Here is a 24,587-nt window from a genome sequence, read left to right as displayed (position 1 = left end):
TATCCACCTCCTTAAAAATCTGTACATCTACATATCCATTTAGATCATAACTCCACACACTCACCTGTTCATCCATGTACTCATCTACTCATTCATCCAACACTCCATCCATCATCCACTCATCCATCTTTCCACCCGTAATTCAGCTAACTTTTGAAGGGCCTATTAAATGATTGTCTCCGCCAACTACCAGAGATAGAAAGACGAATGCCATCTTAATCTAGCCAGTATGTCTGATGGGAGAGTCAGACAAGAAATACAATTTAGATGATAATTAATACCTACCACTTAGATAGTAGGAGCTCACTTATGTGGCAGGTGCTGTTCTCAGTACCTTATGTGAACTATTTTATTTAATCCTCATTAGAAGTATTATTATCTCTATTTTACAGGTGAGGAAAGTGAAGCTCAGAGAAGTTAAGTTTACATAGTTGGAAACGGCAATCCATTCCAGTATTCTTGCCTGGAGAATTCTATGGACAGCAGAGCCTGGCAGGCCACAGTCCATGGGTCACAAGAGTCACAGATGACTTAGCGAATAAACCACCACTACCACCAACACCAAGCAACATGACGAGGATCAGAATCTAAGAAATCTAACTTTAAGAGCCTTCATAACAAGCACTATGCTATTATCATCTGGAGCGATACATGGTATGAGGCAGTAACACAAGGAGCTGTGGGACCATATTTGGGGGTAACGGGTAGAGAGGGGAGAGGTAATTTGGCTTAAAGTCTGTGACGCCTCAGTTGTAAAGTCAAGGAACACCCAGATGGAGTGGGAGGGAGGGTACTTCCAGGCTGCTGAATATGTGTCTACAGACTGGGTGGGTGGTTGGTTATCAAGGTGGAAACGTCAAGATGTTGGCATGTATATTCAAAATGAATAAACAAAAAGGACCTACTGTACAGCACATGGAACTCTACTCAATGTTATGTGCCAACTGCTATCCAGGAGGGGCAGGGTTCGGGGAAGAAAGGCTATATAAAGGGGACTCTATGACTGAGTCCCTTTGCTGTTCACCTGGAACTATCACAACTTTGTAAATCAGCTATACTCAAATACAAAATAAAAAGTTTAAAGTTTGCGGGGGCAGGAAAGATGTCGGCAGAGCCTAGTTCCCAAAGAACTTAAGTTGCTTACCCTCAGTACCATAGGTGACAGGGAGAACCCAAAGGACCAAGCGCCCAAATATTTTTCTAGATGGATGATTCTGGCAGGAGTCTGAGAAAACAGTTGGAGGAGAGAGGGACTGGGGTTGTGAAAGCTGCTCTAAGAGTCAAAGCAAGAGACGCTGTGGGCAGATCTTGAAATCGCCCTGAGGAAGGAGAAGAGGTGAATGTGAAAGGTGGTTAAAACACAAAAGCAATAGGTGATTAAATGTGAGCATTTTAAGACTTCCAAGGTTGGTGGCTCAGATGATAAGGAATCCGCCTGTAAGGCAGAAGACCCAGGTTTGATCCCTGGGTTGGGAAGATCCCCTAAAGAAGGCAACCCACTCCAGTATTCTTGCCTGGAGAATCCGATGGGCAAAGGAGCCTGGAGGGCTACAGTCCACGGGGTCTGCAAAGAGTTGGACACGACTGAGCAACTGACGCTTTTGCTTTCCAAGGTTCTAGCTTGAGGATACCCAAGTGAGTGCAAACAGAAGAGGGAGTAACCTCCCAGGGTGCGGTGCAGTTTAGAATGGGGTGGACAAAACAAGATACAAAGTTTATTTGGGGATGCTTCCTCATCTTGACAAACCATTCAAAATGATGTCATGCAGTTCAGCGTATCAGCAAATCCTGCTTTACATTTCACCCAGGTTAGGCGGTGCTAAGAGGGCAGACTCTGTTATCAGATTGGCCAAGTTTCAGACCCCGCTCTGCTGCTTATTAGTTATGTGATCTGGGGCACCTTCCTTAGGCTCTACCTGCTTCACTTTGTCACCTGTAGCGCAGTCCAATCTAACTGTGACCCTGCCTCTTTGGCTGACCCGGTAGTTATCTTTCCCTTTTGTCTTTTTTTTTTTTCCTGGATATATAGGTGTTCCTTGAATCTCAGATCATGGTACATCTTTCGCATGCTGCCCTTCCAGACTTAACACCTCCCACCACAGGGCTGGGTTTACCCTTGATGCTCAATGTTGATATTTGGGTCTGTAATCTGAGTGAAGCTTTCTTGCCCGAGAGATGGAGTGCAATCGTGGACTCCATCTGTTCTCATTTCACTGGGATTCAACATGTTTTTAGGGAATCCCCAGTATCTGCAAGGCACATTTGTGACAAGGATGAATAAGAACAGGCAGCCGATGGTCCACTGAAGAAGAAAAGCTGTGAATACAAATGACAAGTGCAAGGCAGAACACGACAGGGATCCTCACAGAGAGAACCCCAGATGGTGAAGAGACTGTCTAGACTGAAGGTCGAAAGGGTTTACTGGAGAAGGTGTCTTTTACATCAGACCTTAAACATGGGCAGGATCTGGCCAGATGGAACTGAGGAACACACAGGCATCGAAAGAGGAGGAAACTTCACCAGCCAAGGCACCGGAGTGGGTGAGACTCTAGGAAATCTGCCAGAATCACCGTGAGCAAGGGGGCAGCATAGCTTCACAGCTCTCTGGATGACCTAATAAGCATGTGTATCTTCCCTCATTTGCTCCCCATGAACCATGGATACTGGGGAGGAGAAGCCAATGAAGGATTTTAGAATGCAGGTTTGGGAGTACAAGTTTCATTTCTGAAACATCACCTAGGCTACAGAGTGGAGGATGGGTTGGAGGGGTGGGGTCAGAGTCAAAGAGAGAGGAGGAGGGTGGGGAGGAGACTCCTACAGCAAAGCCATAGAGGCTTCCACCAGGGAGGAGGCAGTGAGGAGGGGGAGAGGAGATGATATGACCAAGAGAAAGTAAAGACGCAGGGTCAGAAGTACTGGGGTGATGGAATCCCATTGGTCTGGCTGATGGACAGGGTGTATCTGTCACTAAGATGGGGACACACGATTGGGAACAGGTTGGTGGGGAGCTGATGATTTTAGCTTTGACCATAAACACTTTGCGGGTAAATATCTAGGGGCAGATGATACAGGGCAGTGGAGCTCTGGTGACACAGGACCAAAGCAGAAGGCCTGCTGTCCCAGGCCAGTTCAGTCCACAAAACTACAACTGGGGGTCTACGCATCTGACACAGTGGTTGCAGGCAATGGGGGGACCACTGGATCTTCTTGGGGTGGGTGCTTGTAGGAATACTGCTTACAGAAGGTAATACTTGAAGGAATTCTACTCGGAAGAACTTGGGGCTGAGAGAGAGTAACACGAGCCTTGCAGGTGAAGGGAAATGTCTGGACATTTGATTCAGGGAAACAGCGTGCACCAAGGCAGAGAACAGGAGAAAATGATGTGAATCTGGGTCACCTCTGCCCTATTCCAGGATTCACATTTCTACCAGTCTCCATGCACTGCTAGGACAGAAATTAACAGCAAGGGGCCTGGAGTCACAGAGCCTGGTTTGTATTTCAACTTTGCCCATACCCTGATTTTAATTCAACAAATAATCATAGAAGATAGGATCCTCAGTTTCCTCTTTTCAAAAAACAGAGTCCTATCTTCTACGATTATTTGTTGAGTTAAAATCAGGATATGGCAGCAGTTGCAGCAGTTCAAATGGGAAACAAACAAATTAGTTAGGTCAGAGTGTGTGTGTTGATGGCAGCACTGCCTTCTGCATATTGGTGATGGGGTTGGAGCTGACTTGGTACACTTGTTGGTCATGTGTAAGATGAATATCCCTGTTGATATCATGCACTATAGTCCTGTTAGAAGGTACAGGAAGTAAAGCCTGTCCCAACCATTAGCTCATTTGATTCTTAGAGCAGATTCATGAGATTGGCTGCATCTCACAGATGGGAAAGCAAAGGTTGAGCTTTGATACATTGCTTCTCCAAGGTTAGCAGCAGATACATGGGGCTGTAGAGATTCAGACCCAGTTTTTCTGTATCCCAGTACACAGCTAACAAGATGTCTATACCCCTTAGACTGGGAGCTACTGGGAGGTGAAAGCGTTAGGCGCTCAGTCATGGCTGACCCTTTTCGACTCCATGGACTGTAGTCTGCCAGGCTCCTCTGTCCATGGAATTGTCCAGGCAAGAATACTGGAGGGCAGACATGGAGAATCAAGGTACAGCAAGAGATGCACATTTATCTCAAAGCAGACTCTCATATCTCAAACTCAAGACACTTCAAATGCACTCATGGGAAAGGTACTGTCTGGACAGGCCAAGTATGACTGGCAGTAAGTTTAGGCTGGACCAGGAAGCCCTGGGCAGGGAGAGGAGACGAGGAGATGGGGGAGGATGGAACTGTGTGTGCTGATGGATTTTGAAACTATCTGCCTAAAATTTGCTTAGTTTCCATTTGAAAAGTAAGAAGGGATGGAGAGGTTCATGTAGAATACACACGTCTTGAGGTACAGATCTACCAAGTTATCCTGCTTAACCTGGCTCCACGTTTCCCCAATCAGAAGTGTATCGCTATGCCCTAAGCCTTGGAGAACCACACTCGAACTTCAGGAACTGTGTCCCAAGGAATAAATGATGATAGGAAGCTTACAGGCATATGCAACAACTTTCCATATGTGTGTGGCTAATAAACACCTTCAACCATCAAGATACACTTATTAATGTGGTGGTCCTTAACCTTTTTGGCATCAGGGTCCAGCATTGTAGAAGAAATTTTTCCATGCTCCAGGAAGGTATGGGGATGGTTTGGGGATGATTCAAGTGAATTACATATATTGTACACTTTATTTCTAAACTGATGCCGCTGCTGATCTGACAGGTCCATAGTCCAGAGGTTGGGGACCCCTGGGTTAAGGCACTAAGGCTGGAGCTTTCCACCTCAATTTACACTGAAGGCACCCAGGGCTCTGTAACATTAAGCCAAGGGACCAGAGAGGTGGCCTAGCAACTCCTTGGCTGCCCTTTCCTTTGGGAGAGGATGTCCAGTAATTCTAAGGAAGGAGGTCAGGGAAGAAGATGACCAGGACTGCAGAGAGGACAGTTTTTCTTCATTTCAGGACTCAACAGGGCACTCATGAAGAGGGAGTGTGTTTTACTACATGATGGCATGCACAAATCCATTCTAGACTGTTTCTGAGGTCTAGATGTGACAGACAAGCCAGGAGAAAAAGATGGAGACATTATACAGTGACAGCCTAAGAATGGATGTTTTGTAATGAGCTTGGCTAGAACCACACGGGTTAACTCTGTCAGAAGGGGCTTCAAGTTCCATCTTAAAATGCTCACGCAACCCTCCAAACATATGCAGCCCTGATTCTGTATCATCCTGCATTCAAAGAAGCCCAGTCCAAACAGCCAAAGGTACTATTAAAAGAAGTCCAAAGTTGAATTTGCATCTTTTTCAAACTTGAAGGGAATTCTGTTTAAATGGTTCATCAACGTCTCGCATCCCCTTCTGCAACCTTGCATCGTTCCATATGCCCTCCAGCCATGAAAAAAAAAAAACAAACAAACAACAAGAAAACATTCCTCAGGGTATGTTGATCTCTCTCTCTCTTTCCTTCTCTTTCCCCAGTCTTCCAAATGTAAATTGACTTCACTAAGCCCTTTCCTTGGTCATCTGCATCTTTAGCCCTTTCTAGGCCAGCTTTCTAGTTCAGTACAACATACACAACACCTAATACAAGAGAAAGACTCTCTGTGGACAGTGACAGGTAAGCCGCAGGGCCTGTAGGGGGAAACTAGGAGCATCTTAAGTGGGCTGGAAACACTTGGCTGCAGCTATGGCGAAGACTTTGAGTCAGCTGAACCCACTGGGATGGAGGGAGCCACCATGCCCATGTCCATGGAGGTTACAGTGAAGCCCCAGTTCAGGCCAGTGCAGGAAGTGTGGCTGGCATTCAACTTCTGAGAGCTCCTGGAAGCAGAAACTAACTCAAGGTCATGAAGGGACACTAAAGAGATGCTGACCCTAGGACTCTGATTTGTGATGGTTTCCCTATTATTTTGGGGTTTCTTTTCCTTTAATTATCTATTCCCTTTAGGTGGCTGTGGACAGCATTCCCAGGTGGTACAGTGGTAAAGAATCTGCCTGCCAATGCAGGAGACACAGAAGACATGGGTTGGATCCCTAGGTTGGGAAGATCCTCTGGAGGAAGAAATGACAACCCACTCCAGTACTCTTTCCTAGAGAATCCCATGGACAGAGGAGCCTGCTGGGCTGCCAAGAGTCGGACATGACTGGGCAACTGAGCACACAACACACGTGGACAGCATTCTGGGGAGCCGTAAGTAAGTTAGGGACAGACTCAATCGACCAATAACGTTTTCCCCGTATTTACATATGGGGTTTGGGTCAGAAGAGGGAAAGGAGCCCCTCAAGCTCTTCGCTGTCCTTTGGGGCAAGGGGTTAGTGGAAAGAGTTAAACATAGCAGGCTTATGTCTCTCTTTTTCTCCCTCTTTCCCCTCTTCACTCCTCCATTTTCCATTCCCTATACCCATTTGTAAAATATGACCATCAACTAGGCCAGAAAAATGTCTTATTTTCTCCAAAAGATGCTGTATATGCAAATGCTGATCAGCACTCCCACCCACCCCCTGGCTCACTGCCACAACATCTGAGATTTGCTTCTTGGGAAGAAATGGTGATCAGGTGATGCCTGTTGATTGGGACTGATGGATGGTTTTGATAGAACTGACAGCTGATGAAGATACTCAGAGAAGGATAAAACCACACAAAGGGCTCACTTTATTCCTGCTCTCATCCTGAAACCAGAAAGCCCCTCTCTCCCTCCCGGAAAGTCACACATTTCAGAAATAGCTGTTGAGAGGGAAGTGAAATTTCTTCACAAGCTCACAGACGATGGTGACGTGGGTTAAGCCAGGCTTTAGAAAGAGCAAAATTGGAAGAGCATATCTGACTTACAAATCAGTGGCAAAGAATAAGAACCTCTGGGGTCTATCAAAGAGGAATGCAATTCTATTAAATGAGTTACTTTTTTCAAAGAGACTCTCTCAAACTCACCTCTGTCTTTAAAGCATCTGAGACTCTAAGAATGCATCGAGGATCTTATACGTGCAACGTGCTCTCTATCTCCCAGAGAAATAAAAACTCATGCTTGACCTCATCCAATAGCAGCTGGCTTGTCACTGAGACATAACACATAGCCTGGCTTCACAGATGATGATGACTCTGGGGGCTCCTGACCCCCGGCATTAGCATGGACCTTCCTTCTCCCTTGCCTCTCCAACCAGAAAATCAGTAGCTGGATGAGAATCTTAATTCTTCTGTCATTCTGCTGGGAGCCTAAGGAAAGGGATGATCCTATAGAACAGACATGTCAAGAAAGAACAGATCTTGGGACTTCCCTGATGGTCCAGTGGCTAAGACTCTGTGCTCCCACACAGAGTCTTGCTGGGGGCCCAGGTTCGATTCCTGGTCAAGGAACTTGATCCCACAATCTGTACTAAAATATCCTTCTAAGACTGGATAGTAGTCGGAGTGTTAGTCACTCAATCATGTCTGAACTCTGTGTGACCCCATTGACTGTAGCCTGCCAGGCTCCTCTGTCCATGGGATTCTCCAGGCAAGAATATTGGAGTGGGGTGCCATTCCCTTCTCCAGGGGATCTTTCCAACCCAGGGATTGAACCCAGTCTTCTGCATTGCTGGCAGATTCTTTACTCTGAGCTACAGGGCAGCGAGCTAAATAAATAAATATTCAGAAGAAAAGAAAGAACAGGTCCTACCAATAAGATGTCCTGATCAAAGCAGGTCCTGGCTGACTCAGAATGGAACCATGTGACATACAGAGATATTTTGGGGCCAGAATGGCTAAAAGAAGGCTGATTAGTAGCAGAGTGGAAATCAATGGCTGGAAATAAGGACACAGTCTTTATTTTTTTACTTTGTGCATTTCTGTTTATGGTACTCCTTAGAGTAGAAGCTGGAATTTGTCTTTGGGGCATTCTGTCCCTTTGTTCTGGGGGGAACAAGTTTCATGAGCTGGTTTTGTCCCAGGGATGGCAGCAAGTCCCTAGTCCTCATTACTGGGCTTGTCTTGAACTCTGAGTAACCAAACCCAGAGCTTCAGGCTGAGGAGTTAAATAGTTTGTTGAAGAATATAAATATAACTCTTTAAACTGGGGGCAGGGCAGGTTGCAGCACATGTCATTATAATGTAGATAAAGTGTTTTGTTTGCTTTGGCAGATTGGGGAGTGGGAGGGTGGAGACCAAGATTGGAATCCTGGCATTGAAACTGAGATGGGCAGCAGGCATGGGGACACAGTGGCTAATGTGTGAAGGTGGGAGGACCCCCTATTTAGAAGAACCAGCCCTGCACCCCAGGGACAGTGAGAGCTGATACTCACCCACCTTCCCTTTCCTCTCTGCAACTCCCTGGCTGGTCCTCAAGCCCTGTGAATGCCTGATAAACACAAGATGTCGGCGTAATGAATTTGGGGGATCAGGAAGGAACCTGGATCCTGGCTTTCATGAGCAACGCGTGCAATACAAGATAACTGTGCCTTGACCAGAGGCGCCAGGAGGATATCCTGCTGAGAGGTGACAAGCACCAACAATCCAGCAGGGAAGGTTTTATAGGTCATGGAGTAGGAAGGAGACTTCCCTGAGGGCTGTCACACCATCGGAGGCTCTACCCTTTGATGCAGAGGGACACTGTTCCTTGACCAAAGACAAAAAGGGAATGGATGAAGGTGGAAGGAATGAAGCACTGCTTTCCCGCATCTGTCTTTGTAGGCTCAGCTGTGTCCTTGCGGCTCCCCCGTAATCCTGATGATGTGACCAATCACAACAGAGAAGCTATCTCTGAGGAGCATCATACACCAAGGGACAGCTGCCCCGCAAGACACTGACCATCCTGCGGCTGCTCTCCACGCAGGCAGCACACACCCTTTGGACACCAACACGATGAGCCACAACTGGCCCCAAATTTCAGGACCTCAACAGTTGTACCAGAAGGTCCCTGCTCGGAAGTGGTCAGCAGAGAAAGGACTTGGCCATATGGTGGTGCTGGGGCCACTTGGGGTTGGCAGAATCTGCAGGGCAGCAACCCACACTCACCTCCTCTTGATGGTGAGCATCACGCCCAGGAGGATGATGGTGAACATGAGGAGGCCAGCGATCACGCCAGCCATCTTCACGGTGTTGTCCACTTGCTTCTCCGGCTCCACAGTGTTGGAGTTCTGAGTGGACGCACCTTGGAGGCAAAGGTGAAGAGGAAAGATATTGAAAAGGCTCACATACATGACTAGACACAATCACAGTGACAACAGCTTCCATTTACTGAGTGCTAACTATGTGCCAGGCACTGTGCTGAGGTCACTACACACACTGACCAATTAAACACTTTTGAGCATTAATTCCTCGTGAGGTTGAGGTTATTATCATAGCCCTTTTTTTTTGCATATGAAGAAACTGAGGTGCAGAGAAACTGAGTGAGCTGCCCGAACTTACACAACTACTGTGCTGGAGGCACCCTTCTCCTCCTCTCGTGAGGTCAAGCAGATGATTTTTATCCCTCAGACCATTCTGTCCCTAGGATCAAACCATGGGGCTACAGTTTGATCCTTAGGCTCATGGAATTATTCCAAACCCTGCTTAATTCTTCCAGGTAAATGGTGAAAACAGCAGCCTTTGTAAGGGTAGCACAACTGAAATCGCTAGGTTTTTAAAGACAAAAAACATAATGCTTTCATTTTGCGCCTTATATTAAACAAATGGTTGAGGTAGAAATTTAGTGCATTAAAGAGAACTGCTTTGGATTCAGAAAACACTTAAATTTGCTAAGTCCATTTTTGAAATTTAATGTTGATATTATCAGCTCTGCCAGTACTCACTCACTGACTCAATTCCATGTGAAGGAAAACTGGGAACTGGGCACTTACTACATCCTCAGCCCTGTGCTGAGCCGTTTCATGGACCCAGCTTGGACAATCCTTGCAAATGTTCCCAGAAGTATCTATGGATTGTCCCATTTTATAGATGAGAAAACAAAGGAGCTAGCTAAAAGTCACGTGGCTGATAAAGCTCAGAGCCAGAATTCCATTGGTTTTTTGACTCTAAGTCTAGGTTTCAGAAGTCAGAAGCCTTGAGTTCAACTTTCAAGTCCCCTAGTTCCCCAATCCTCGGAGAAGGCAATGGCACCCCACTCCAGTACTCTTGCCTGAAAATCCCATGGACAGAGGAGCCTGGTAGGCTGCAGTCCATGGGGTCGCTAAGAGTCGGATACGACTGAACGACTTCACTTTCACTTTTCACTTGCATACATTGGAGAAGGAAATGGCAACCCACTCCAGTGTTCTTGCCTGGAGAATCCCAGGGACGGGGGAGCCTGGTGGGCTGCCGTCTATGGGGTCGCACAGAGTCGGACACGACTGAAGCGACTTAGCAGCAGCAGCAGCAATCCCCCAATCCTACTCCTCCCAGACAACCACTTGCTAAGCGATAGCAACAGTCAGGAGCCAGAGAATGCCTAAGCCTGGCCTCTTCATGCAATGACCTGGGGACAGAGGCAACTTCTCATTCCAGCACCTGTGTGAACCTTCTGGAGTGTGGTCCAGGATTAACACCACCGCGAATTCCTCCCAAGGATGCCAACTCTATGTGAGGCAGCTGAAGTCCAAAGCATCCTTGCCCTGACCCATCCCTACTTTTCTACCAACATCAGCACCAGCTCATCCTTTATCAGTGACATTGTCTTCCCTGGTTGCCCCAGGAGAGTTCCCCTCCAAATTCTGCTAACTCTCTGTAACACTTGGTGCAGCTCAGTGTGCTGACATTATTAGTTATTTGTTTACCCATCTGTCTCCTTCAGTGGTCTGCAAGCTCCTCGGGGGCAAGATGATGCCTTCTTTATCTTTGTTTCCTCATGTCAGTGCAGGGTCTGGCTTGTAATAGGTGTTCCCTTAATGTCTGTGGTGGTTTAATGTTTAGCTGAGGGGATGATAGCTCTACCCACATCCATTTGTTCTCATGAAACCAAATTGAGTTTCTCCTTTTTTTCAGCCTTGTGTTCACAGAACTCGGCTGAGTTGAAGGGATACTAATGCCCACAAGCTATGATTCTGATTCTCCAAACTCACAGATATTTCACAACAGCCCATCAGCACATCCCCTCCTCCTGTACTCATGCAGTCCCTTTACTACAGCACTTTCCCCAGACTCTCTTGTAACTTAGGAAAGCTGGGTTGACTTTGTCTCCAAGACTAAGAGCAGAGAGAGTTCTAGTCATCTCTCTAAAGTCACTGTCTACACAGGCCTTCCTCCTCATCACTGCTGCTTTACAGATGACGGGTGAATGGCATAAAGGCGAGTGGACCACAGCTGTTTGCCTCATTTATTCATTCAGTCATTCACTAACTGGCTACTGAGCACCCATGTTCTGTGTGCCCAAATAAGACATCAATGGGGTCAGAGCTCCTTCTCCTGGCAGGACTTACAAGTAAGGGATTTTATTCAGTTCCCCTCACCAGCTAAAGACAAAAACCCAACTCATCACATTGCAGGACAGTCTGAGCAGGCTCTGCCTATCAACTCCACCAAAGAACTCCTGGCAGAGTTGGCCAACCTTTTAGGAAGGGGTTGGGGAGGTGGGTGCAGTAAGAAGGTGATTCAAGGGGGAGGGGATATGTGCATACATACATCTGGTTCACTTTGTTGCACAGCAAAAACTAACATGATGTTGTAAAGTAACTGTACGCCAATAAAAAAAGGAAATTAGAAGGGAAATATACGTTTATGGTAATTTAAGCTTGGAAGATACTCTACAAGAGGAGGAAGTTAAAACGCAGGTCTGAAGCTCTTAAAGGAGGTCTAAGCTGGAGGTAAGAATGTGTGAGTCATATGCACATAGATGATATCTGAAGCACGGGGGCTGATGAAGTCAGCCGGGGAAAGAATGAAGACTGGATGGAGAAGATGGTCCAGATAGAGACTTGAGGGTCTGTAATATTTAGTGAGTGGGTAGAGGAAGACAAGCCTGCATATAGGAGGCAGAGAAGGAGTGGACAGACAAGTAAACAAAAAACAAACAAACAAACAAACAAAAAAAAACAGGAGAGTATAGTGTCCTAGAACCAGGGGAAGAGGGAGTTTCAAGAAGGCAGGAGCAATTGACTATGTCAAATGCTTCTCCCAGGATAGAATCTAGCTCTCTACTCAAAGGAAAGTGAAGATCTTGGATGAGTATTAGAAAACCTTTCCCAAGTAAACTCCAAGATGTTCCTAAACAGAAGCACCTTCAGTGGTGACCATGAATCAACAATGGAACACAGCTGAGGGTCACAGACGACCAAGCAGGACATTCAGAGAGGCCATCTGAAAGGCCATAGCCCAGCGCTTTAGACAAATTCCATGAGTTCAGCTCACCGACATCAGAACTGAAATCTCAGACTCTGCACAGTGAGGTTATCAGGAATAGCCATGCTTGGCTAGTTCAACTAGAACTATACAGGAATTGCCCCAGGACATGGAAAATTCTACTTTCTCTTAAGCATCCTTTTCAGGGCACTGGCTTGAGCCACCAGAGATGTGTCCCTCTGTCCACAAGGAAAGCCTGTTGACAGTGTTTGAAGGCAACACAGGTGTGGAGGAACTAGCTTTGGGACCAAAGGCTAGATAGCATTTACCTGTGGCTCCTGCCAAGGAAGAAGACGGGGACAGAGTCAGAATGGGCTAGTCCTGCCCCCATGGCAGACTCAGGAGCGTGTCCACAGGGCTCACATTGTAAGTACGCATGAGAACCTGCAATTGCACTCGCGGGAAACACATCAGGGTTGACTAAAGATGGGATCTCCTAGCAATGCAACCAGCTCTTTTAGGCAGGTACTGAGCGCCTCATCAAATGGAAGCTCAGTTATGACTGTTTTTAAAAACTCAGCCTAAACATCAATCCACTGAAACAGAGTGAAAGTGCTTGTCACTCAGTCTTGTCTGACTCTTTGCAACACCATGGACTGTAGCCGGCCAGGGTCCTCTGTCCATGGAATTCTCCAGTCAAGGATTCTGGATGTGGGTAGGCTTTCTCTTCTCCAGGGGATCTCCCCAACCCAGGGATCAAACTTGGGTCTCCTGCATTGCAGGCAGATCCTTTACCATCTGAGCCACCAGGGAAGTCCATTTTCACCAGTCTGTCACTGGGTGACCAAAAAATGTGCTAATAAGCACTTTTTATATATTAAGTCATTTAATCTTCACAAGATCTGACACAGAAGAGGCTAGTTTTATTTTCCCTTTTATTTAGATTAGGAAACTCTACAAATGGGTGAAGTGGCTTTTCCAAAGCCATATACTTGGCTTTCAGTGTCACAGCTGGGATTCTTTGTGCAAGCCTCACCCTCTGTCATTCCAATGAACTCTCCTTGATGCAGTTACTGTTCAGGAAATACCGGCTCTGGGTCCCTGTCTGACTCACTGATCAGAAATCCAAGGGGGAACTGGAAGCCCATCAGTAAGATGGTAACTGCATTACTCTTGCCCTAAGCCCACTCTTTCCATGAGAGTCAAACATAGTATCAGTCCCTCATCCCTATGAAGCTCTGTCTCTGGCCTTGGGTGACATCTGTCTACTAAGTGGAGACCGGAGTCTGAGACTGGAGAGGGGAGGGGTTTGGATGCATCCTTGTCATCTCCGCCCCCTACTAGGAACCAACCTGAGAATAGTTCAAGTAAATCAGAACTGGCAAGTAGGTACCAGGTGGTAGGTGTATCCAACGGGAGTAGCTTCAAGGCTCTACGTGAGTCCCCTGTGTGATGAACTCATCAAAGAGAATCTTGTGAACTCTGCTGGCACTGAGAAGAGATTTGTTTCCAACACAAGGTTGTCCAACCTCACACCCCCACCAGCTGTGCCCTTCCTACTCTGAGCACTCCCAAAGGCCAGACAGTCCTCTAAGGGCAGCTGCCACTGCCCATTGCCCTTGACTCTTTCCACTTGAGCTACAGCAGCTTAGAATCCAGTCCCCTCTGAGCTCCTGCTCAGAATTCACATCTGGCTTTCAATTCAATGTGATACCTACTGACCCCTGCATATGGAAACATGGCACCCAAGGCGGGCTCACAGTCTCTTGAAGCCTGCCCCTCTCCCTCGATATCTGCTCCATATATAGGCCCAGGTGCCATGTTCTTTTCGCCCGAACCTCTAGCCTCCTCCTAGGGTACCAAACAATCATCCCAGTTTATATTCCTCAGGGACTCCTGAGACCCAACAAGGACAATGCCTCTCTGTTCTACTCTGCCCTGGTCAGACCACTCTGGTGACGCTTGTTCATTTGTGGACCCTGACCCTGAAGAGTAGATTGGGGCCAACCTGAGAAAAGATTCCAATGTGGCATGGTAAAGCCAGGACAAGCGGCTTGTCACTCAAAATGTGGTTCAGTGACCAGAAGCATCTGCATCATAACTTACTACACATGCAGAGTCTGGGTCCCCACACTGGATCTGCTGAGTCTGCTCCTGCATTTGACAAGGTTTCTAGGTGATTCTTGTGCACATAAAAATCCAAAGATCACTGACTGAGGAGGAATGGCAGTCAGAATTGGGGATTTTTCAGCCTAGAGAAGGAAAGATTCAGATGAGACTTAATTCTTGTCTTCAAAAAGGTGAAAGGCCAAATACAATTATGTAAAGTTTAAAAATAAAATAAAATTAAAAAAAAAAAAGTTGAAAGGCCACAGTGAACGATGGAACAGATTTGATCCCTTTAAAGAGCAGGACTAATGCAAACCAGGAGAAGTGACAAGAGTAGGCTGGGGCCAACGTAAGAAAAGATTTTAATATGGCGGCACTCTCCAGCGGAGGCTAAAGCCCCACTCTTTTGAAGGCAGTGCTACTGCGTAGTGAGGAGCATGAAGCAGTCGTGATTCAAGTCCCATTTCAGAGTCAGCCCTCCTCCCTTTTCCCTGTCTACTGTCTTCACCTGTTCTCACCTCCTGGGCTTCTTAAATGCTTAAGTAAAAGTCGCTCAGTCGTGTCCGACTCTTTGTGACCCCATGGACTATATAGTCCATGGAATTCTCCAGGTCAGAATACTGGAGTGGGTAGCCTTTCTCTTTTCTAGGGGATCTTCTCAACCCAGGGATCGAACCCAGGTTTTGCCAGCTGAGCCATACTCTTAAATGCTTAGCCAGGCCCTTAATAGCTCACTTTCATAGGATGCTGGTCTTTCTTCTCTACTTATAGAGCCCACCTTCCACCTCAACCCAGTGTTCCTTGATTACAGTGACACTCATGTTCTAAGTGAGTGAAAGTCTCCCTGTTATCCTTAGAGCCATGAAACTTCAGTTGGGCTCCACCCCGCAAACCCCAAGTTAGCCACAGTGGCAGGAGAATGTGTCACCAACAATGAAAGGCTCTGTCTGGGCACTCAGTGTGCTCCCCAGCAAGCACAAGGGACCACGTGACCTCTTACACCCCTTCTGAGGATGAAATGCTATGGTTTGATGAGCTCGGTCAAAAGCAAGGGGTTTTGAATCAGAAATATACAAACTTGCACCTGGATTCTATCACCAACTAGTTATGTGACCTTGAGCAAAGTGTTAACCACAGCATGATTTGACACCCTCTTGATGAAACTGTGAAACAGGAGAGTGAAAAAACTGGCTTAAAACTCAACATTCAAAAAATGAAGACAACGGCATCTGGTCCCATCACTTCATGGCAAATAGATAGGGAAACAATGGAAACCGTGATCAACTTATTTTTTTGGGCTCCACAATCACTGCAGATGGTGACTGCAGCCATGAAATTAAAAGACACTTGCTCCTTGGAAGAAAAGCTATGACAAACCAAGATAGAATATTAAAAAGCAGAGACATCACTTTGCCAACAAAGGTCCGGACAGTCAAAGCTATGGTTTTTCCAGTAGTCATGTATGAATGTGAGAGTCGGACCATAAAGAAGGCTGAGAGCCAAAGAATTGATGCTTTTGAACTGCGGTGTTGGAAAAGACTCTTGAGAGTCCCTTGGAGATCAAACCAGTCAATCCTAAAGGAAATCAGTCCTGAATATTTATTGGAAGGATTGATGCTGAAGTTCTAATATTTTGGCCACCTGATGCGAAGAGCCAACTCATTAGAAAAAACCTTGATGCTGGGAAAGATTGAAGGCAGGATAAGAAGGGGACAACAGAGGATGAGATGGTTGGATGGCATCACCAACTCAATGTACATGAGTTTGAGTAAACTCCGGGAGATGGTGAGGGACAGGGAAGCCTGGCGTGCTGCAGTCCATGGGGTCACAAAGAGTCAGACATGACTGAGCGACTGAACGACAAAGTTCCCAGGGATCTCCTAGGGATCAAATGTAATAATGGAAGTAAAAACACTTGACAAACTCTGAGAATATGCCCACTCATGTGGCATCACGATGGCATGATCTTAGGACTGGTTCCAGGAGGCAGCATGGTTTCTTGTGTCTGTAAAATGTGGGTGCACAGTGGCGGTTGGGGTCCTGCCTCCTTGTAACACACTGCCCAGGTTCATCCTTAGGATGAAGGCAGGCAGAGTCCCTGGAGGAATGCCCTTATCTTTTCTCCTCTAGGCAAGACCAGTTTCCATCCAGATCACTTAATGGCAGCAATAAGTAATTTGGCAACAAGGGATTAATAAGTTTCTCTCCAAGTACTCTCACTTGCTATAGCCCTAATTCTATAGCTTTACTTCAAAGAATTTCCCCTGTAAAGATATGGAGCAAAAAATAGAAGTTTCAGATAAAGAACATCTAATTGCAACTGATAAAACCAAGCACACCCCAGTGGATGCATAACCCATGCTGGTGATCATTGCTGAAGGCAAAGAAAGGAAGCTGGCTCTCGGAGACAGAATTCCTAAAAGCTCCAGTCTTTCAAACACACAGTCGCCTCTTCACTATCCAAGGGCATTTATCCCCACATCTTACTGAGCTGGCATCTTACTTATGCCCATCTATTTAATGACTTCTTTTGTTTTTCTGTCTTTTCTCTGGCGTTACATGCATCTGGCACCCAGTAGAGCAAACCTTTGAAATTCTGACTCTGAGATGCTACCTCTATGCCAGCGAAGGTTTCAAGCATGGCAGGTATCTCTGATTATGGGGGTTTTTGCCAAGAGGAGGCAGCAGGGGAAAGCTGGGGAAGCTGGGCAGGTTTCTGGCTCTTCTAGAGTGAGGTATGCATCATCCCCCTTCTGACTTTTCCTGGAAGTGAATTCTCAGAATGGTAGACTACTTTTAAGATGGAATTGAAGTCCACGATAGGAAAGAAGTTGCTAGGAAAGCATCTGGATACTTCATTAGCTTCAAGCCTCTAGACTTTACAAATTGCATCCCAAGGCATTGAGAACATTTGTAATTGTGATCATGAACTACTTTGGCAGTCTTTAAGGATGGAAATTATAGCAAACAGGAGGGGTGCGAAAAGCCTGGGGAGAAACAAATGCTGTTGTTGACTTTTTTTAATGGAAAAATGTAGATTCCAGATATTTCACACAAGTGTGATGTTGATACAGGAAAAAAATATAGACTGGATGATTAAATCAGATTATTTTTTCCCCTCACCGTTTACTAAAGGAGGGACTAATCACTAGAAACGAGCATGGGCTCCACATCAGTCAGCATCCAACCAGGAAAAAGGAAACTGTTTCAAACATTCAAACCAGAGTGAATTTACCAGAGAACTGGGTACCCAGAGATCAAGAGAGGATGGTGAGGCAACCCAGAAGGTAGCAACCTCAGGGGCCATTACCTAGCCCACACTAGAGAGACAAAGGCTCTTCAGAGCCCAGAGGTCAGGGCCACCCAACAGAAGTTGGGACTCCAGTGGACCTATGGGAGGCTGGAGCCACAGAAGGGACACGGCCACTGCCAAAGAAGGGGCCTGAGGCCAAGAGGGAGAAGGCTTCTCCTTCCTCTCGCTCTACAACCCTTGTCTCCTCCTGGCCACGTGCAGACGCTTGTTGACATGGGCCCAGGAAACACAGCCTATGGGGGGCACCTGCACAGGAGGGGGAAGCAAAGGATGGATGTGAGGCCAGATGGCTCCAGGGCCAGCATGGGCTTCTCACTTCCTGTGACCAGGGGAAGCTTAGGTTCACCTCATTGCTGCTTTTGAGAGGTGTCTGGACTTGTGATTCAGGAAAAATGTCCAGTACTGCGTCTTCACTGCAGCACAGTCCTGGCCAAGGTGCAGAAATAGTGACTGGCTTTCAGGATAGCCAGGTGTTTGGATTGTATCCAGAAGGTGGTTAACAGTGGAGTCTGGACACCTGATCACATGTAAAGCAGCTGTGTTATTTATAATAAAGCGCTGACACGTATTTGGAACGTCCACTATGAGCCAGGCTGCTGTGTTAAGCCCTTGGTATACCCATTTCAGAGACAGGGAAACTGAGGCTCAGAGAGGCTAAGTAACAGAAGCAAGTGCCAGGGATGGGATTTGAACCCTGGCAGTCTGGTACAGAGTTTATTCTCTTTAAACCACTTTTCTATTCTGCCATTTCCTCAATAAACAGGGAAAAGGATTGTTCAGCAGAGAAATCTGGTTGTCTTTTCTCAAACACCTGGAAGAAAGAATCAGACTGTTTCTTCCGGGGATCAAGAATCTTATTGTGACCAGCCAGACTATGAAGTTGCTGTATTTATGGCCATCTCTGCTGAGTTGGCCACCCGCTGTGTCCTGAAGTTCTATTTCATACCTGCTTTTCTTGAAGATTATCTCCCCTCATGCCCTTCCAGCAATATATCACATTCTAATATCGAAGGGATGGATGAACATGTCATGCGAATCTTGTTATATGGGCCAAATTATACAGACTTTGCTCAAATGATATTTAAACTTGACCTTTTTAACTTAAGTTTTCCCATCCTTTTCACTTTCCTTGTACATCAACCACCATCTCCAAGCACTTCATACATTGAGTTTAGTTTTATTATTAATCTCTGGGCTTTCTCTATAATACCTTTCTTGATATTTAGCAATCCAAGCATGCCATATAATCCCACAGGGAGACAAGCAAGCTCAAGTTTAGGCAACTGTTTTCTGCTTTATTTCCAATTCTCTTTTCTTTGATCTCATGATGACTAATTTTTAAAAACTGCTGACTGCTCTCCCCCACACCTCAGAACAGTGGCCCCCCTCATTAGATCTGGCTGATAATGGACTACTTGGGAAGGATTATTCCATCATTCTTCCAAGTGACATCACCTAGGATGTTTCTCAAGTAATAAATAAATTGCCTCAATTCATCATATGACAGTAATTGCTTTTAGCCAAGATTTAACTCAAAGTCAATGTCAAGTAGCTAGAAAACACTACAGACACTCAGGTTCTTCAAAGACAGCTCTGCCCTTGCTGGGGAAGACCATTTAATGAGGACTGAGTTACGTGTAAAGTAGATACAGGTTTCTAGTATCCCAGACCCCCTCAATATTACCTGGGCAGGCTTAAGAGGTTGGAATTGACTTCACAACCTATACAACTGAAACTGCTAAATATTGCTGACAGAGGTTGACCTTTTTTTTTCAGCCTTAAGTGGAGGTGAGCACTCTGTGAGATAGCAATAGCTTTAATTGATTGTTTGAAAGCATTCTGGACACTCAAATAAATGGTTCCTCAAGCGCTGATTCTGCTTGGTTCCATGCATCTCCTGGATCTGTGTTTCCAGGTGGACCTTGTTTTACATAGCAAATGCTCTGTGGAGGTCAGATTCTAATTCAGTTACAGACAGTAGGAAAGTGATGCTATAGAAGATCTTTGCAGTGAATCTCTTCTGGGTGCAAGTAAACTCCGTTATGCTAAGAATGTTTCATGCATTTAGAATTTAGCATGATAGACTTACTTAAGAGCAGTTGTGCCTGGTTGATGCCAGCTACGGTCATTATTGACACATCACTTGGAAGGCATGCCCTTTAAAGGGCTTCACCATCAGTGGGCTGAGAAAGCCTTTCTACTGTCTCAAGGTCTCAACTGTTCCCTCTTGTGCCCAGGGGAGTCCTAGAGCTGGACCTTAGCCTGTGGTCAGACAAGGATCCTAAGTCCTGGCTGAATTTGGGGGTGATACTTCTAAGAAGCCAGAGGTAGGTGCACTTTTTGAACTGGCTTAGGTGTCAGGTCACAGGTAGGGTTAAAGACTGAATGTGGCTGAAGTTGGGGTTAAATCTGAAGGACAGATCAGGAGCCAGTCTGTGGCTGGGGTTTAGGAGCGTCTGTTGGTCAGCCTGCACCTACTGTGAGGGGGCAACGTATGCTTAGAGCTATGTGTGGATTTGGCCAGAAGGAAAATTTTGCCCATGGTCAGGGAACTAGAAAAAGCTAAGTGACTTCCAAATGGACTAGACCCCTTCCCTTGGCCTCATTAGCACCCATTCAACCCTTGGCTGTCTAGGCGGCCAGTCCTAGACGTCGACTGGTGTGGCGTGAGTGGTTGCTGGGATTATCAAGATAATAGTGGGTAAAACAAGGTGCTGGGCATGCGAGGCGATTAGGAGACCACCCTGCTGTTTGAGAACTCACCGCGTAATGGCAAAGACACACGTGCAAGCTGAAAATCAAAGCTCAGTGTGATGGATGCTAACACAGAAGTCTGTACAGAGAAGGGCATGTATGGCTCTGCTTAGGCCAAGCTAGACTATGAGTCAGATTTCCCTATGCCATCGCTGGTGTGGGACACACTGTGGACGTCCCTAAGACCACCCAGTGGTCTCCTCCCCACCCTGGCTCCCTGTGTGCCAGACGAAGCCTGCTCCATCGATGAGGATGAAGAAATTGAGCCAGCTCAGGGCTAACAGTGCTGGCTCCCTGCTTGCAGAACTTGTGTGCTGAGCCTGGAGCCCTGGGGGCTCAAAGCTGCTTAGCTGCGGGAGAGAGGAGCACCCAGGGCCTGCGCTGGGGATTAAGGATTTAGTCTGAAGAGCAGATGTAAAAGAGAACACACACTCTTTCGGGTGCCCTGCGGCAAAGTGATAGTCCCTTTAGACATCCTCCGACAGCCAGTGCAAGAGAACAATTGGCCGCACTGAACGGATGGTTAACTCTTCTTGCAGAGTTCAGAGCAGTCCTGGGCAGCTGTGGAACACAGGAGGCCTACGCAGGAGCAGTCAGTCCGGAGGCGAGCACAAAAACCTATCAGGGATGGCCTATGGGTCAAATGAGGTCAGGACAACGTGAACGGCCTGGTTGGTGTGGCCCAGGCCAAGGCCAGGATGTGCCTGGCAGCAGATGCTAAGACTGTTCAAATGCAGGAGGCCGATTACAGAGGGGAGGGTCAGAGCCCCAGAGAAGAGGCCTGCTGTGAGCCAAGTGCAGAATCCAGCCAACATGGAGACCCCACAGCAGGGGGGAGGGTGCACCAAAAGGATTCTCCAGGATGGCAGTTCTCAGCTTCAGTCTCCTTGAGGTCTTTCGCTGCAAAGGCACAGCTCTGCGAGGTGGACCCCTGCCTGCTGCCCCATGCTCAGGATCACTGCACTTCCAAGTCTGTTCATTTCCAGGGCTGTAATAAAGTACTGCAACCCGGGTGACTTAAATAACAGAAATTTAGAGGCTAGAAGTCTGAAGTCCAGGTGTCAACAGGGCCATGCTCCCTCTGAGACCCTGGGTAGAATCCTTCTTCATCTCTTTTGGCTGCTGGCATCTGCGGGCAACCACTGGCACACCTTAGGCTGGAGATGTATCGTATCAATATCTGCCTCTGTCATCACAGAGGTTCTTCTTGTGTCTCTGTCTTCACCTGATGTTTTCCTCTTCTTGTAAGGACACCAGTCATATTACAGTGTCATATTATAGATCTGGGTCCACCGTCACGACTTCATCTTAACTAATTATACCTGCAGAGACCTTCTTTCTAAATAAGACCACCTTCACAGGAACTGGGGTGAGCCTTGCTTCAACACATCCTTTGTGAGGGGCACGATACAACCCATACTCTGTATCAAGCTGAGTCACGTTACAAGCAGCCTGGGAAGGAGAGGGCAGGCTTAACATTTCAGGAAGTAAAATCAAACACGAATGGGCTCAGGGTTACAAGGAGAGCGTGTAGGAAGAGGGATGGGAGACTCCTGTTTGGTCATGGGCTGAGTGGAACAGGAGGCTTATAGAAGGACAGGATGTCCTGGCTTTTTATTTTTTAATATTTATTCATCTATTTGGTTGCACTAGTTACAGCACTTGGGATCTTTGGTCTTCACTGGGGTATGCGGGATCTTTAGCACTTGGGATCTTTGGTCTTCACTGGGGTATGCGGGATCTTTAGCACTTGGGATCTTTGGTCTTCACTGGGGTATGCGGGATCTTTACCTGCAGCATATGAACTCTCAGATGCAGCATGTGGCATCTAGTTCCCTGACCGGGAATCAAACCCAAGCCCCCTGCATTGGGAGTGTGGAGTCTTAGCCACTGGACCACCAGGGAGGTTTCAGTCCTGGCTTTGTCTGAACAGCACAGCAAGATGTACCAGGGGCCCAGGTGTCTCTAAGGCTCTTACTCAGAAACATAATCCAGTTCTTTCCAACTGATTTCAACCAAATTGATCCCCTATGGGGTGACCACAGCACCCCATCCCAAAGGGGCAGCAAGAGGAAGGGAAGGCAAAGATCTGCCCAGCCAGGCAGTTCTGCCCAGATCATGTCTCTGGAACATGCAGCTTCCAGCACGTATCGGAGTGCCTGGAAAGGAGAGAAGGCTCGTGGGAGGAAGCGAGAAATCTATAGCAGGGATTAGTGGAACCATGAGCAGGATCAGAGAGAACACGCAGCACGGAATTCAGATTAGGCAACGCAGCTGAGTGAGGGTAATAAAACCAGCAGCAGGAGCCGCATCGATTGCTGAGATTCCAGCCAAATCCACCATGAACATGTTTTCTTTCTTCCAGCCTCTGCCCCTTGGCTTTTGAAAGCAGAAACACTGAATTGCTGTGTTCTGTACTAAGGCTGATCTATCCCCTCCCCAAGGATGGACAGAACAGCAGCTCTGCCATTAGCAGGAGGTGAGAGAGAGAAGGAGATGAGGCCCCGGATGCTGCCAGGGTCTGTTCTTGCTCACGCGGACACAGAGTCTGGGGACAGGTCTTTTTGTGATCTCCGTGCTCCCTGCCCCCAGCCCGACCTCTCCTGGGTCAGCATCATGTGTGCCCAGGCTGGGTACTGAGCTCAGTGGGGCTGGCAGATCTGGGGAAGCCCTATTCAAAGACTCCGGAGAATCAGTCTCTAGGAAGCTTGGCAGATGAGGCTGTATGGAGTTCAAATGCTAGACTGAAAACCAGGGCTCAGTGACTCACAATAAACCTAATAAAATGGTAGATGGGGGTTTGAACCATCAAGGGGTGGAGGCCGAGGGTGGGTCTGGCACACGCTCCTCTATCGATGTTAGCTACTTGCTCACGTATGAGTCTACTCACACTTGGGGCCAGGTGAACAGGCACTGTACATGTGCTGGGCAGAGGGTAACAGAAAGCAAACAACTCTAAGACAAGTGCTCGTAATGAGAATGTGCGCCCTCTCCTACAAGAATCCTTACTCGGGACCGAGGGTTCTGTACCTTCAACTCAGTGCCCACTGGTGGGGCCTGTCAACCGTCTTTTTTAGGTGCAGCCTCAGACAATGGGCACAATAAAGGACAGAAATGGTACGGACCTAACAGCAGCAGAAGATATTTTTTAAAATTTATTCAATTGGAGACTAATTACTTTACAATATTGTAGTGGTTTATGCCATACATCGACATGAATCAGCCATGGCTGTACATGTGTTCTCCTTCCTGAACCCCCTCCCACCTCCCTCCTCATCCCATCCCTCAGGGTCAGTGCACCAGCCCTGAGCACCCTGTCTCATGCATCGAACCTGGACTGGTGATCTATTTCACATATGATAATATACATGATTCAATGCTATTCTCTCAAATCATCCCACCCTCGCCTTCTCCCACAGAGTCCAAAAGTCTGTTCTTTACATCTGTGTCTCTTTTGCTGTCTTGCATATAGGGTCATCGTTACCATCTTTCCAAATTCCATATATATGTGTTAATATACTATATTGGTGTTTTTCTTTCTGACTTACTTCACTCTGTATAATAGGATCCAGTTTCATACACCTCATTAGAACTGATTCAAATGCATTCTTTTTATTCCATTGTATATGTACAACAGCTTTCTTATCCATTTGTCAATATTAAGAAGAGGTGGCAAGAATACACAGAAGAACTATACAAAAGCAATTTTCATGACCCAGATATCCTGGAACTATACAAAAACAATCTTCATGACCCAGATAACCACGATGGTGTGATCATGATGATCACACCACACAATGGTGTGTCTCACCTAGAGCCAGACATCCTGGAATGTGAAGTCAAGTGGGCCTTAGGAAGCATCATCACGAATAAAGCTAGTGGAGGTGATGGAATTCCAGTTGAGCTATTTCAAATCCTAAAAGATGATACTGTTCAAGTGCTACACTCAATATGCCAACAAATTTGGAAAACTCAGCAGTGGCCACAGGACTGGAAAAGGTCAGTTTTCATTCTAATCCCAAAGAAAGGCAATGCCAAAGAATGCTCAAACTACTGCACAATTGCACTCATCTCACATGCTAGTAAAGTAA

The 24,587-nt window shown here is 46.7% G+C and overlaps 1 protein-coding gene across 1 annotated transcript in view; it reads right to left on the bottom strand.

Moving 5' to 3' along the window:
* PTPRT (protein tyrosine phosphatase, receptor type, T) overlaps positions 1-24,587 on the bottom strand; it is an 839,242-nt gene that overhangs the window by 162,125 nt on the left and 652,530 nt on the right. Inside the window, exon 14 of the mRNA XM_010829234.1 lies at positions 9,084-9,219. Within this exon, the coding sequence (XP_010827536.1) occupies positions 9,084-9,219 (136 nt within the window). The remainder of the gene's footprint in view (positions 1-9,083; positions 9,220-24,587) is intronic.

Source organism: Bison bison, unplaced genomic scaffold, assembly GCF_000754665.1.
Source record: "Bison bison bison isolate TAMUID 2011002044 unplaced genomic scaffold, Bison_UMD1.0 scf7180017864500, whole genome shotgun sequence".
In the NCBI taxonomy this organism is placed as follows: domain Eukaryota; kingdom Metazoa; phylum Chordata; class Mammalia; order Artiodactyla; family Bovidae; genus Bison; species Bison bison.
The sequence above is the reverse complement of the archived record's forward strand: the minus strand, read 5'-3'. Positions and strand labels throughout refer to the sequence as shown.